At 39.3% G+C, this 13,306-nt stretch overlaps 1 protein-coding gene across 6 annotated transcripts in view; it reads right to left on the reverse strand.

Moving 5' to 3' along the window:
• The window catches only part of Ten-a (Teneurin-a transmembrane protein), a 582,153-nt gene that overhangs the window by 8,924 nt on the left and 559,923 nt on the right, over window positions 1–13,306 (reverse strand). For all 6 annotated transcript variants that reach the window (XM_087349368.1, XM_087349369.1, XM_087349367.1 and 3 more), the window contains 22 exons: window positions 12,865–13,107; window positions 12,198–12,363; window positions 11,685–11,937; window positions 11,245–11,480; window positions 10,333–10,490; window positions 9,767–10,009; window positions 9,177–9,370; window positions 8,335–8,628; window positions 7,326–7,518; window positions 6,821–6,982; window positions 6,503–6,731; window positions 5,814–6,073; window positions 5,522–5,691; window positions 5,149–5,281; window positions 4,474–4,746; window positions 3,540–3,848; window positions 2,747–2,898; window positions 2,169–2,336; window positions 1,913–2,054; window positions 1,477–1,608; window positions 936–1,193; window positions 282–459 (listed from right to left, as the gene is read on the reverse strand). In XM_087349368.1, the coding sequence (XP_087205494.1) occupies window positions 282–459; window positions 936–1,193; window positions 1,477–1,608; window positions 1,913–2,054; window positions 2,169–2,336; window positions 2,747–2,898; window positions 3,540–3,848; window positions 4,474–4,746; window positions 5,149–5,281; window positions 5,522–5,691; window positions 5,814–6,073; window positions 6,503–6,731; window positions 6,821–6,982; window positions 7,326–7,518; window positions 8,335–8,628; window positions 9,177–9,370; window positions 9,767–10,009; window positions 10,333–10,490; window positions 11,245–11,480; window positions 11,685–11,937; window positions 12,198–12,363; window positions 12,865–13,107 (4,546 nt within the window). The remainder of the gene's footprint in view (window positions 1–281; window positions 460–935; window positions 1,194–1,476; window positions 1,609–1,912; window positions 2,055–2,168; window positions 2,337–2,746; window positions 2,899–3,539; window positions 3,849–4,473; window positions 4,747–5,148; window positions 5,282–5,521; window positions 5,692–5,813; window positions 6,074–6,502; window positions 6,732–6,820; window positions 6,983–7,325; window positions 7,519–8,334; window positions 8,629–9,176; window positions 9,371–9,766; window positions 10,010–10,332; window positions 10,491–11,244; window positions 11,481–11,684; window positions 11,938–12,197; window positions 12,364–12,864; window positions 13,108–13,306) is intronic.

A 13,306-nucleotide genomic window follows, 5' to 3' on the forward strand; every position in this document is an offset into this window, starting at 1 on the left:
GAAGATGGAGGCAGTATGTTGTTTTCATAACCAAACGCAAGACTATACCATGCCACAATCCAAAACACCAACAAAAACCTCAAATTTCATAAGCAATAATAATTTATTCAGTTATTAATACTGAATTATTAATACCACATCATTAATTTTACAATAAGATTTATTAAATATAAAAGAGAAATGCATGTGCATCCACAGTTTATCTTTATAGCTGCTTTGTGACATACGATATAACATGGATTCACGGCTGTTTTATGATACAAATGTATCTGTTGGCATACCTGTAAGATGCTGAGGATTGCGCTGTACGTTTATTGGATCATTGCCATTGAACCGATACAGGTGAAGTTGTACTGGATTGGAAACTCTGTCCAGAATTCCCTCCCATATTGGAGACATCCACTGGCCAATCAGAGGATCATAAACTTTTCCGCTTGGCATGTGCACCAATGAAGTTACCTGCCAAACAAAATTTACAGTTTTATTTGCATCTATGAAAAAGCGTATAAAACCAAAAAAAAAAACATTTTTATCCTTCATCATATGGGAATATATGATGTAAATCGCCGTACTACAGGGCTGACGGCCTGACTTAAACTCCAGGGTAAAAGTTTTAGCAGTATATTAGTTCAATATATGGCCAGCTTGACCACATATAACATGACACATGGCTGATAAAGGTTAAATCAGTTCTTCGAATTAATCGCTGTGTCGTGATATTAAGTATGATTTCTCCAATGTGTTCAGAAGTGCCAGTGGTAAAATATTACTTTGATTCTTCAACTGAAACAAAAAATAATCTCTGATGAAGTTTCATAAACACGCATCCAGTTACTTTGAGAACTAACATGTACATACAGTATTTTATAAAAGCATAGAAAGGTAAATTTTTGCGGTCAAACACTGCAACAATATTTTCATTCGACAACACAAACCTGATCTAGAAGTCCTCCACAAAAATCAACTGGCAAGTACAGGTAAGGGTTGGAATCGTAGACGATGTGTCCATACGGTGACCTCATGATTTCGCGGATTCCTTCTCCATATTGATTAAATACCATGACTGGAGTGCCACACTGATCTGTGGCCACATAGTACTTGTGCCGATATACTTGAGCAAAAATGAGGTACCCACGATCATCGTACACCAGTGACATCAGCTTCCCATCACGCGGGCTGTATATTTGGCTCACCTAAACACAGAGGACAAACTAAAAGAATGGAATGCACCCTGTCATCTGATTCATTAGTTAGGCTTGACAGCTAACAGATGGTGCTTATACACACAGTTCACTAACCTACGTCCAAATTATGCATAATGCATCTCAATGTTCCAGCAGATGCTGTTTACATCATGGTAAAAAGAATCAAAAATGATTAACATTATTTATTATAAGGGACTGAACATGTCATAATTATTATTTCCTAACTTGTTACACATAAACTGTACTCGCTGCAACAATATTAGGCCCGTACCTCATTTGGTCGCTTATGGTTTGTATAGAAGAACTGCGTCACGTTTCCGTAGTTGTCTTTGCGAGTTGCGAGTCGGTCTAGGTGATCATAATAGTAGCGCACATCAAATCTGCCGCGCTTGGTAGCACGTACCTTGAAAAGAAATCAGGTAAATAAATCACATTAGCATATCTGATTTAAGGTGACTCTGATGAGCTCCAGGGTTCTGTAATTAACAGACGAATACGCATCAAGACAGCCATACTGACGTCACCATCCAATTACAAAGAAAGGTGGATCTTTAATGGAAAAGATTATTACAAACGTTTCGACAAACTTTATCTAAAACGAAAGAGATACAGCTTCTTTTAAAATAGGTTACATGTAAATATTATTTAACAGTTGTGTGTTGCATTCAATATACCTTACATTCTATTACTTAAAAAAAATCAGTTACCAATAGGCCTTTGGCATTGTAGTGGAAGCGTTCTTCTCTAGCATTCTGAACCACAAGACCACGGTTGTCATAGCGATATAGGCCTTCCCCAAATTTTACAATGCGGTCCATCACATTGTATTCCATTGGTATTGTGTTACCCCTGAAAACATAAATTCTTATGTATATTGACCATTTCAGACACTACACGTTTTTAATAATATGATTTTAAAACTTAGTGAGTGACTTTTTAATAATTTATTAAAGTAACACATACCTGTACGTAAGGGAGAGCATGTTCCCATTGGCATCGTAGCGAAAACCCCACGGCTCCTGCGCTTCCACTCCTGATAGTTGTCCGTCAGAGTCCCATGTGTAATTCTTCACGTTTGTGTAAGTGTTCACACCCACATTTCGAGTGTAGGTCCGTGTCTGGCTGATGCGACTGCAGCAGAATAAATTAAAAAAGCGTAACTACTCCAGGGAACAAATAATAATATCTGATGTCTGCTGTGCTGATAAAATCATCTTTGTGTTCACTGTAATACCTCTTATTATGTTATTAAAATGAACTGAGAATATTTCTCTGTTACAGAAGAAACAAGGATTTACAGTCATAGCTCATTAAGGCTAATTTCCTTCTTCACACACTTCCAGGTTCTGAACATGTTAAATCTGTAACCTGTAACCCCAAGAAGATTATCAATCCTCATATTTTAGCCTTAAGGAACTTTAAAATATAAATTCCAAAGATTTACAATAACAGTATATTATTACGTCAACCATCTACTATTTGAAGACAACAAAAATTGGGTCTCTTAATCTTTTCATATGAGAAAGTATAAAAGGTAAAACCTTCGAGAATCATAGGTGAACTCCATACGGAAAACTTCCATTCGATGAATTGTGACAGCAACTTGAGTTTCCTGATATTGAGCATTGTTCCATCTTGAGAAAATGGCTGTACCATCAAATACAGTGGTTTCATTAGGTCGAGGCTGTGATACCTGAAACAATTTACGCCAACGTTCAGCCAAGTGGTACTTCTTATATTACATTATGAGTACCATAAATACTCTGTATATGAATCTTAGGTAGATATAGAAAGAAAACTGCAGATAGATGAAAGTAGAGTGTACACAAAAGCATAAATACCTTAACTCTCTTAATGCACAGACGCACTGAGATACAATATGTATTCTGAAGTAATATAAAAATTCAGCACTCCGCAGTTAATGAGTACGCTATAACTCAGAACGTAAAGCAAAATTGTGAAAATATTGTGCAAGCAAGTCAAACTCGGGTCTTTAATAATTAGTGTGTGTGGTCTCAGTGTGAACCCAGTCCGTATTAATAAATGGAAAACATTTATTGAATATCCTTGAATTCATTAATTTGATGAATTCCTGTAATCATAACCAAATTCATTACGAGTTAAACATTCAGCCTATAATTTATAGTTTTCCTACCACTAACCTAGAGTGACACCACGTAAATAATCTTGAGAAAGATTAGCTTTGGACCGAATCATACCCACAGCGACAAGTTTAGCCCTGTTTCCACCGATGAAAAACCGAGATGTAACACATTTAATTTTGTTAAGTACACTGAATCCTTTTAACTTCATGTGTTACTGACAGTGATGTACCTTAAACTGGCCCAACTGTTCCATGGCTCCCGTGCGTACGTTATAGCCCAAGGCATGTTCCGGAAGGTTCTGTCCACCAATCCTTCCCTGAACCCCGGTCAGACGGAAATTGCTGTCATATTCATATGTGAACTTGGCGTTGCTCAATCCTGTCTTAGCTCCAAAGTCCAGCCTCTCCTCCATTAGCAAGCCTGCCACATACTGGTAATCCCACCGATACTCAAATTCTCGCTCCGAATGGAGCACTTCACTAGGAAAACCTGTCAGAGGGGAGTAATTTATCTGACTGCGTCCATCTCCATGGAGAACCTGCGAGTAGAACAGCGTGATTAAAGCAAGTTCATAATAACAAAATTCCGTCGCTTCCTCCTGCTTACTTATTCCATGACTCTACAGTCCTTGAAGGACCTTGGCCGCCTCACACACGAGAGGTTCCTTACGATATTTAGACATTTGTTAGGGATCCTTGGATAAGTGATCAGCCCATCTCAAGGTCTCTCTACCTACACAGACAAACATTGATGCCTTGAGTGGGATTTATATCCATGACTCAGTGTTTGAGCAAACATGGCCCCTGACCGTGACTGGCTCTGTCTCTTCCTCAGACTATTTTTAATTCCATTAGTTGACCAGACTGAAAATTAAGTGTGTATTCTGTGTTTCTACACCAAAGACACTTACTTAGGAACAATAAGAATGATTATAATAAAGCATGTAACAGTAACAAAATGGGAAAAATTGATTCACCTTATCATATGGTAATAGGGGATTTAAAATCCCGAACTACTGGGCCGTTGACTGGACTTTTGACTCCTGGATTATACGTACGCTAGAGCAATTCACGGCAGGTCAAATCATGTGTAAGCTGCACTGGATGGATAATAAAATGTAAAAGATAAAAGTACATGTAGATGAAACATTTCTGTATATTTACCTCTGCAAGCTGGCCTGAAGGATGGTAGCGGTATAAAACCCTAGCTCCATCTACAGGAAAGACTGTCTGCAGAAGAGAACCTGAGTGGGTATAATGCTGAATGTATGCGCGTATTGAGCCTGGTGGAGTATAGGTGACGCGTAGGAAACCAAGAGATGGCTGGCATGAGAATGAGTGCCTCGTGTTGCTCGGAAGAGTCACATGACGTAAGCCACCATCTTCATCGTACAGAAGTCCAAATCGACGTCCACTGGGCAGAGTAATGTGGGACAGCTGAAACCATTAATGAGCAACACGCAGCTGTTTAGAGGAGGGACACAATTTCTGCCTTCACTAAAATGCACTTACTTTGTATGGTTTATTAATGAAAAACTAGAATCTTGTTCAAGAAGCTGATCTATATGAAAATAAAGTACCTGTGGTATGAATCAAATATTTTTGTTTAATGATACATGAAACTTCTATATAAACACAGCTGCGGACTATCCAACGTTTCATAAAAACCGATCAATAATTGAGAATATACTACCAATGGTAAGTGAAATATTTTAGTTCAATAGCAAAACAGCTGTTCTTAAGATTATTTCTTGCATCTTACTGCATGTGTGTTCATTTTCCAAAACATTCTCTGAGTATTACTTGAATTCAAAATACTGCAACCGTACTTATCCATACCATATTGAGTTCATTATATGTGAACTGGGTGGTGCCATCTTGAGGTGAGTTGATCTCAGACAACAATCCATGACTCTCGTAGCTGTATCTCTCACTCTGAGGACCCCAATGCCAGCCATCCACACGGCTAAACCTGAACCCACATTTCGCAGCATGAACCGACTTGCAAAAATGTCACACACACTCCTTTCCCTTCTGTTAATTTAATTTAATTTTAGAAACTTTGTACATAAGGAAACAGGATGTACTTTCTCCATAAAATAAGCTGATGTACGTACTTCAAGTGTGTTACAAGAAAATAAACGTACTGCGTTAAAACAATACTACAACTTATTTCAAAATACTGAAGTTACTTAGGACATAATTTCCCTACCTGTCATACGTAACATTAACAGGCTGACCACCATTAGCAGGAACCCAGGACTGAGGGAGACCAGCGGGATTAAAAGTTACAGTGAGCAGCGGCTGACGTTCTCGGTCATAGAACGTCTCACGTCCGCTAGCCTGGTCAAATTCTACTCCAAGAACACGTGTCTGATTCACCTGTAATGAGAAACAATACTACCCTTGAAGGGCACGTACTTAGAGAAGAGGGGTTTAAGGGTACAGATTCTAGGTCCAGCTCATGAGAGCACAATAAAACTGTTTCGTAAACTATTGCTGACCCAAAGCTCCCTGTGCAGCGTTTGTTCCGAAGCTCGAACATCCCCGATCAGACTGTAGGTCCAATGCATGTGGTTGCTGAGGCCATCACCAAGTGTGAGGATCTGTTCGCTCCACATCGGTAGCATTTCTGCCTCGACAGGCAAGCTCAGCTCCAGCAGTGGGTGCCGTGCCACGGCCTGGCTCTGCAGATGTCCACCCCATGACCAGTGAACAGCGAATGAGCCATTCCGGAAACTACAAGCCTCGCTTACGGCAGAATCTGAAATGACATATAAAATTTGGTGAAGAGTATGACGACATAATAAGTGTACTTAATGCAAATCAAAAACTTAATGCTATGCCATATAAATTTATTCCATCCTAATTAAGATTTGAGGTTTTCATGGCAGTGAGACTGAAAATGTCTGTCTTCTAGGTCGTAGTGTCACGTAGTCTTACCAACGTTTACCAGACTACGTGGCACTACAACCTAGAAGACAACCATCTTATTCCATCCTGGTACTCTCAGACCTTACTCGGAACATTAAGCACAGCAGCGGACATCCAATTTTGTTACATTCCACTGAATAAGGTGAAGTGAAGTGTTAAATGAGACAATCTTATTTATAGAACTAGTGAAATGGGTAAACCATACTTTTTGTCGTATTGTTTGAACTTAAATTAATTACAAAATACAGATAACACAAACCTTCCCTAATGGTGAGTCTGTGAGCCCCACGACCCTCCATTCTTAGAGTTGTGAGAGGTGGCAGCTCAGACACTGGGACAGACAAAGACTGTACAGGCGATGACACTTGAACAGCGAGACTGTCATCTGTTGTGAGGTAAGAAGCAAGATCTAGTGTTTCTCCTGTTGGGAGAATAATGGACTCCAAGCGACCAGCCTCACCATACCGGTACATGTACGTTTCACCACCCTACCCAAAAAGAGAAATCTGTTTGATGCACAGGATCAAATTTCATGGATTAGAGCTAATTCAACATAAAAATTCAGACTATCACTTACACCTCCGCCTCTAGAATCTGCTCGACTCGTGAGAAGTCCCGTGTTGCTGTCATAATCCAGCTCGATCTCTGATTTGCCCTTCTCCGAGAACCTCACGAGGAAGCCAATGCCAGAGATTTTCAGATCTGATTTATGGTCTTGTGTATTCTCAATTGTGCTTACCTACGGGGAAAGGGACAAATATTTTACATTAATTCATGAGGTGTTATATAAGCTTTGTTTCACGAGCATAAACCAAAGTCATAATTTCAAAATAACTCTTTACCTTTTAAACACAAAACAATACAACTTGATTAAATTATATATATTAGACATTCTGAGAAAAAAAAGTATTCTACATTTTAAGAAACATGCTACCATACTATTATGCAGATATTATTAATGGAAAAATTAAGTTGGAGAGCCCCCTGTTTTTATGAAACTGAAGTTTTCTCGATGAAGCAGTTTTAGGCTAGTGTTCTAAAAAAATTTCTGTACAAGGTTTTCACAGTTTCTAAATACTTACAACATTGCTATAATCCCTGAGGAACAGAACTTTGTTCCCTGAGCTGTCTGTAACAGTTGACAACTTTCCAAAACTCGTGTTCTTGCTGTAAAGGAATGAGTAACGCGTTTTACCCGATGTCAGATCCCGGGTTGCAATGTGTTGACCATATCGATTGAACACATAAACTTCTTGAGTTGGTGGATACGGAATTCTGTAAACACAAATATCGAAACACGGTAAAACTCAAAGCATGTTTAAGTATCTAATAATAATAAAAGAAAAATCAAGTTCGTCTATATTCGCTGTTTGTCTCTGTTCATCATTTAGTACACTGTCAAATGGGATAAGGTTATTTTAATAAGGAAACATCTTTCTTTAGTAAAGAAAACTGCAGTTAATACCAACTATTTTCATTTTTCGCTCTGCTCATGGTCCACAGACCAAAGTAGTAGAGTCCCATCAACAACAAGACCACTAAACCATTTGTGCTACTGATTGGTGTAAGTAGGCACCAAAGCACTTCCTTCATATGCTGTTATATTCAGTTCTTAACCATAATTTTAAAAAATCTAATTTTTATAATATAATCTAGAACAGCGATTCTCAACCTATGGCTTTGCGTGGCTCGCATATATTTACGTAACACTGTGTCAAACTGTACGGTACATAATAATACAAATATTTGCCATCGGAATTAATTCAGCACTTAATTTTAAGTAAATAATTAATTAAAAGACATTCATGTTGGTCCACATTTAAGACCCTGGCCACACGACCGTACAAAGTACGTCAGTTGCAACGGACGTAGTTGAGGACACCACACGAGCGCAGTGTGATGCGTCAGTTGCCCCAATGGAGTCGGAAGAAGCCGTTGCGTTCTGTGGTCTTGCCCCTTCATAATTCTATGACGGACGTCACGATGTGCATTACAACGGATGTACTTTGTACGGTCGTGTGGCCCCAGCCTAAGCGTGTCTTCTCGGACTTTCAGCCGACATTACATCAGTAAGTCTATAAAGGCACGTACCTGAACTCCCCATTTTCATCATGTATCGGCAGATAATGTTCCAGGGCAAGAATATGTAGACTGCCCTGGTCAGCCACATTCAGAACACCATCAGGAGATACAGTAAGGGACGAAATAGACGTAAACTGGGCATTCGATGATAACATCGTCTCCTTGGAAGAAGCAGAGTTGTGATCCGATGCTGTAACATCCTCAGGGGTTGAGAAAGAACTTCCAAGAGTACCACAAAGACAGGAACCTCCAGCTGCTGTTGATGATCCCGTGACATTACCACTACAATCGCAGCTTGTGGGCCTGTAACAGATATATGACATTTCTGATATGATTTACAACTTTCAACAGCACGGGGGGGACTCTGGATTTACAACTAATATAAGAGTCATGTGGGCTACTTTACACACTACCTGCAGGAAATCAGCAACAAATTAATGTGTAACAGGAAAAGGTAACTCTTAATTCTGCTGTAATTAATAACAACTATATCCTATGTTTCCTGCGGACATTAATCCATTAACTATAATAACAGTGTTGAATTTCTATTCACACGTTTCCTTTAAATTTATGGAATAAACCGAGGTGATACAAATTCAAATACACATTAGACAGAATCTTCTACCCAATTTACTTCTCTGCAGTGGTAAATTTAGTATACAAAGCTTGTGCATCATATAATATGAAAATAAATGTTGAAAATATAGGCTAAATTATGTGGAAAGGTTTGGATAAAAAAAAACTGTCCATGGAAATTAATACATCTGCCAGTGTACTAATTGAAAAAAAAAATTACCTTTAAAAGTTAATTTTTAATGGTAATTTAAAAGAGACTACATTTCATTTCTTACCTGTTTGGTTTATCACGTGGTCGCCCAGCGAAATCTGATATTGTGCCCGCTGAATCTACAACTCGAATAGCATTCACCTTCCTCGAGTCGCTTTCTGCAATGAACAGGTCACCTGTTGGGCTAAACGCAAGTGCGAGAACGGAACCCAGAACTGTTGCCGTTGCTTTCAAGCCTTCATCGCCCTCACCATCCGACTGTAATGAAGGAAGAACGAGGGACTGTGATGAGAAAAATATAATGCAAGATCACATAAGAATAATTTTACATCAAGTTAACATATGCCACCCTGTTCTATAAACAAACAAAGCAATATAGGTTAAATTTAAGGTTCCCATGGTGACCGGCATGACGCATATAAATACATAAATCAATACAGCAAAGCTTCATTAATCATCTTTGAGAATATGATTGCACTTGAGTGACATCTCCAGGCGATTCAAGCAACGTCAGCAAACGGCAAAGCCCAAGCAAATAAAGACAGCTTCGATCTTGTAACATGGCCAGAGCCCCTTGATATGATTGGAATGAAGACCTTCTGTGACCTTGAAGCACGCAATTTGGTGATGGCTACTACAGGAAACTGCACGTACCTTAACTGTCGATGTATCAGAAACAGAAATGTTGTCACTGTTGTTGCCATCAGAACGCTGCTTTGAGTGCTGACTGCGGTCACCGTTACTGTTCCCTGTGATAACATGGCAATGCAGCGGTGTACCTGCTACCACTTTCACCTTGAGATCATCTGTTAACTTCAGCACCAGTCGGTCATCGATGAAGTGCAGACTACCATCCAGTGGGCTCAGAGACAGGCCTGTGGGCCACTGTAACTGTGCCTGCAATATAAATCACCACAGCACTTACTTTAAACAACGCCACTTTCGATTAAATTGTATATAATTAAAAAATTCTTGCACATACATAAAATAAGTGTTTCTTTTGTATGATTTTGGGTTCTTATGGAAATGGGTATGAAGATGGCTGTCTTTTGGGATGATGCACCATGTAGTCTGGCAGATACCGACTGACATTTAAAAGAAGCTTTCTACCTCCAAATATCTCTGAATCACCTGTGAACTTCTACCAGTTAAGTGGTGAAACAACCTTCAAGAAGTCATCTTCATCTGAGAAAATGTCAGTGCGGACTGAAAGGCATTACCTGCTGGGCTGGAATTGCTCCATGGCAAGGGACAGGTGTCCAAAGGTTGTGATGTCCAAGGTGACCAACCAATGTATGAATTATACCCTTTGGATCCACTGCTCTAATGTTAGTGCCATCTGCTATGTACATTGTCTTGTCAGCAGCAATTGCCAGACCTAGAAGTGGAAGGCACGGTAGCGGATCAGAAAAACTTTACATTAAATACAGAGCTACATTTGAATGTTCTCTTTTTGAGGCCAATACAAACAAAGTTCCTAAACTCTGGTTCTGCATGTGACCAAAACAATGTTAGTATAATTCTAGCAGTCTGTGAAGCGGCCCATCCACGTACGAGTCTGGCTCGGCTCGGGATCCATCGAGCCAAACTCGTCTGTGGGTGGGGTGTCACGAGCCGAGTCTGCTATGCATGTGTGGTGAAATATATCCGAGCCCGGCTCACGTGTAAAGCTCGCCGAGCCACACTCGCACGTGGATGGGCCGCTTAAGACCTTATGCCAATTTTAAAAATAAAAAATAACAGTATAATTATTATTACAGATCTATATAGTTAACTGTACATGAATACAATAAATGATTTACTGTCATTATACATGGGGTTTGCTTTCCTGTAAACCATTCTGTATAAAAAATGCAAACAACAGAAAACTTATAAAATATCTGTTGATTTTCTTAGTGATGCACTATCAGAGGCCTTAATTTGTTGTCGCAGGAGTCAAAATGGTGAGGTGAGCCAGAGACACTGCACAAATAACTCGGTGGGGCTTCGCAGAAAATATTATCATGTCCGTGGATAAGATACCGAAGGTCCTAATGAAATAAAAATTGCAGACATGTGAAACTGCAGATATCAAAAGCAAGAAAATGAGAGCCACTTGTACTTAAATATAGGAACAACTACTTTGTACTCACCTTTAGGATGTGCAAGTTTTGCGTCCCTGGCAGGTCCCTCATCTCCGCAGTGGGTCTCATCTCCCGGTATGCACCGCTCTCCAGATCCTACTACAGGCTCACTGTTGATGTCTGGCTCAGCGACTGGCTCCAGAGATAACGCCCTCAGCACCTGGTGTTTCTCAGAGTTGGAAATATAAAGATGACCATCTGCAGGTGACACACTCAAGTAATACTGATACGAGACCTGGGTTGCACTGCAAGAAACAACAAACATCAAAATAAGTACTGTTTATTCAGCGATTAGTTCTTCTGAATGAAAAAGGTACATTCAACAAGCACATCTTATTAAAGAGTAAATCAAAAAATATTACAATCCAAATAAGTCAAAAATTAAAAGACTACAGCGCTCAAAATATACGATATCAACATATTTTTAAAAAAAAAAAACTGAAATTTACCTGAGTTGTAAGACCGTGTATACATTTCCCTCTGGTGTTATACGCCGAACAAGGTTAAAATCTCCCACATACAGGCTACCATCAGGTCCACTTGTAAGTGCTACCGGAGTCAACAATCGACTGTCTTTCGCAGCTCCGTTGCACTCTGTCGTACAGAGTAATTGGCGCTGCAGACCGGTTCCCATGACAACCTTTACCGTACGTGGATACTGCTTGAAGTGCAATGTGGACCCATCACCCTTTTGTAGGATTCCTGTAATATAATAAGAAAGCTATGAATCATACGAATAACTCAAAATTATTAAATTTTATAAGAATTTGTTCAGCTATTCTTGAGTTGTTAAATGCATACAAACATATGGAGCCATAATAATAGCCACTCTACAGGGTTACCAACAGTCATTAATATAAAACTTTCCTTTACAATCAAATGAAAGATGTGATAAACTGATAATCATTCATTTAATTTAGTATAAGGAAATGGGAGAGATAAGTTTGATTATTATAAGTTACCTTCATGGAAATTGTAATGGTGGTGAATATCTAGACTCCATCCGCCCACGTCTGATATGTCCACATCGAAGCCCTGTAACGTTGCGGTCTGAGTCTCCCACACAACTGCAGAGCAACTTGAGTACTGGTAACCGACTGAAATACGAGCTTGCGCCACTCCATACACCTGTAAAGTTTGTTCTTCATTCTGATTATTAATTATTAATACTTCGTGAAGACACTTGAATATTAAAAACTATGAGGATGCTAGAGATTTCAGGTTCTTACACTGTCATTTACGATGTCGGGCCATGCAGTCGCATAGCTTACCAACATTTCAGAGGTGCTTGGTGCCTCCATCATAGCCTTGATGACACAACAGCACAGAAATCAGTCATCCTTTATGAGGAAACATCGCTCTCGTGTTTTGACATATAATGAACTATACTTATCATAACAAGGGCAAAGAATTAGATATGGGAACAGTTTTGCTTTTATTCACATAAATTATATTTTCCAAATTAAAAAAAAAACAGCACAGTTTATATTGGATCTTAATGAAGTGGGATTCAAGGATGTTGACAGATTCATCTGACTCGGGATAATGGGGTCCAGCGCCAGGCTCTTGTAAATGCAGCAATAAACCTTTGGGTTCCATATTATTTTGAACGAAATTAAATAAACTTGCCTTCTGTTTGTAAACATTGCGTTTGTTCCAAGCAAATTTGTGCATGAGGTGTGGATCAGCCTCGTATGTTTTGGTGTGGACCGAACCCTCAATTTCAACACGAACGTGAACATGCGTCAGCGTGGGTGGGATTGTAGCGTGAGTCAGTCTCATGAGAACACTTGACAAGTAACCTGGTGCTTGACTGCTTTGATACATAAGATGTAAAGCAGATCCTGGTATCCGTATACTTTCTTGTAGAATCTGTAAAATAAGAAAACAACAATTTAACTTGGTTTCGCGTATAACGATATGCAGATCAGTGTTTCTCGGCTTGTCTAAAATTTCTCTCGGCATGACAGAAGGAAAGCTGATGCTACAGAGAGAAAGATAAACTTTTCTAGTTTTAAGATGTTCTTTACATTTTAGCCTAGATAAAGAATGCCTAGCGTATTCATGTCTG

Source organism: Zootermopsis nevadensis, unplaced genomic scaffold (genome assembly GCF_977971745.1).
Source record: "Zootermopsis nevadensis isolate Lab colony 2312 unplaced genomic scaffold, Znev_1.0 Znev_ptg000016l, whole genome shotgun sequence".
NCBI classification, from domain to species: domain Eukaryota; kingdom Metazoa; phylum Arthropoda; class Insecta; order Blattodea; family Termopsidae; genus Zootermopsis; species Zootermopsis nevadensis.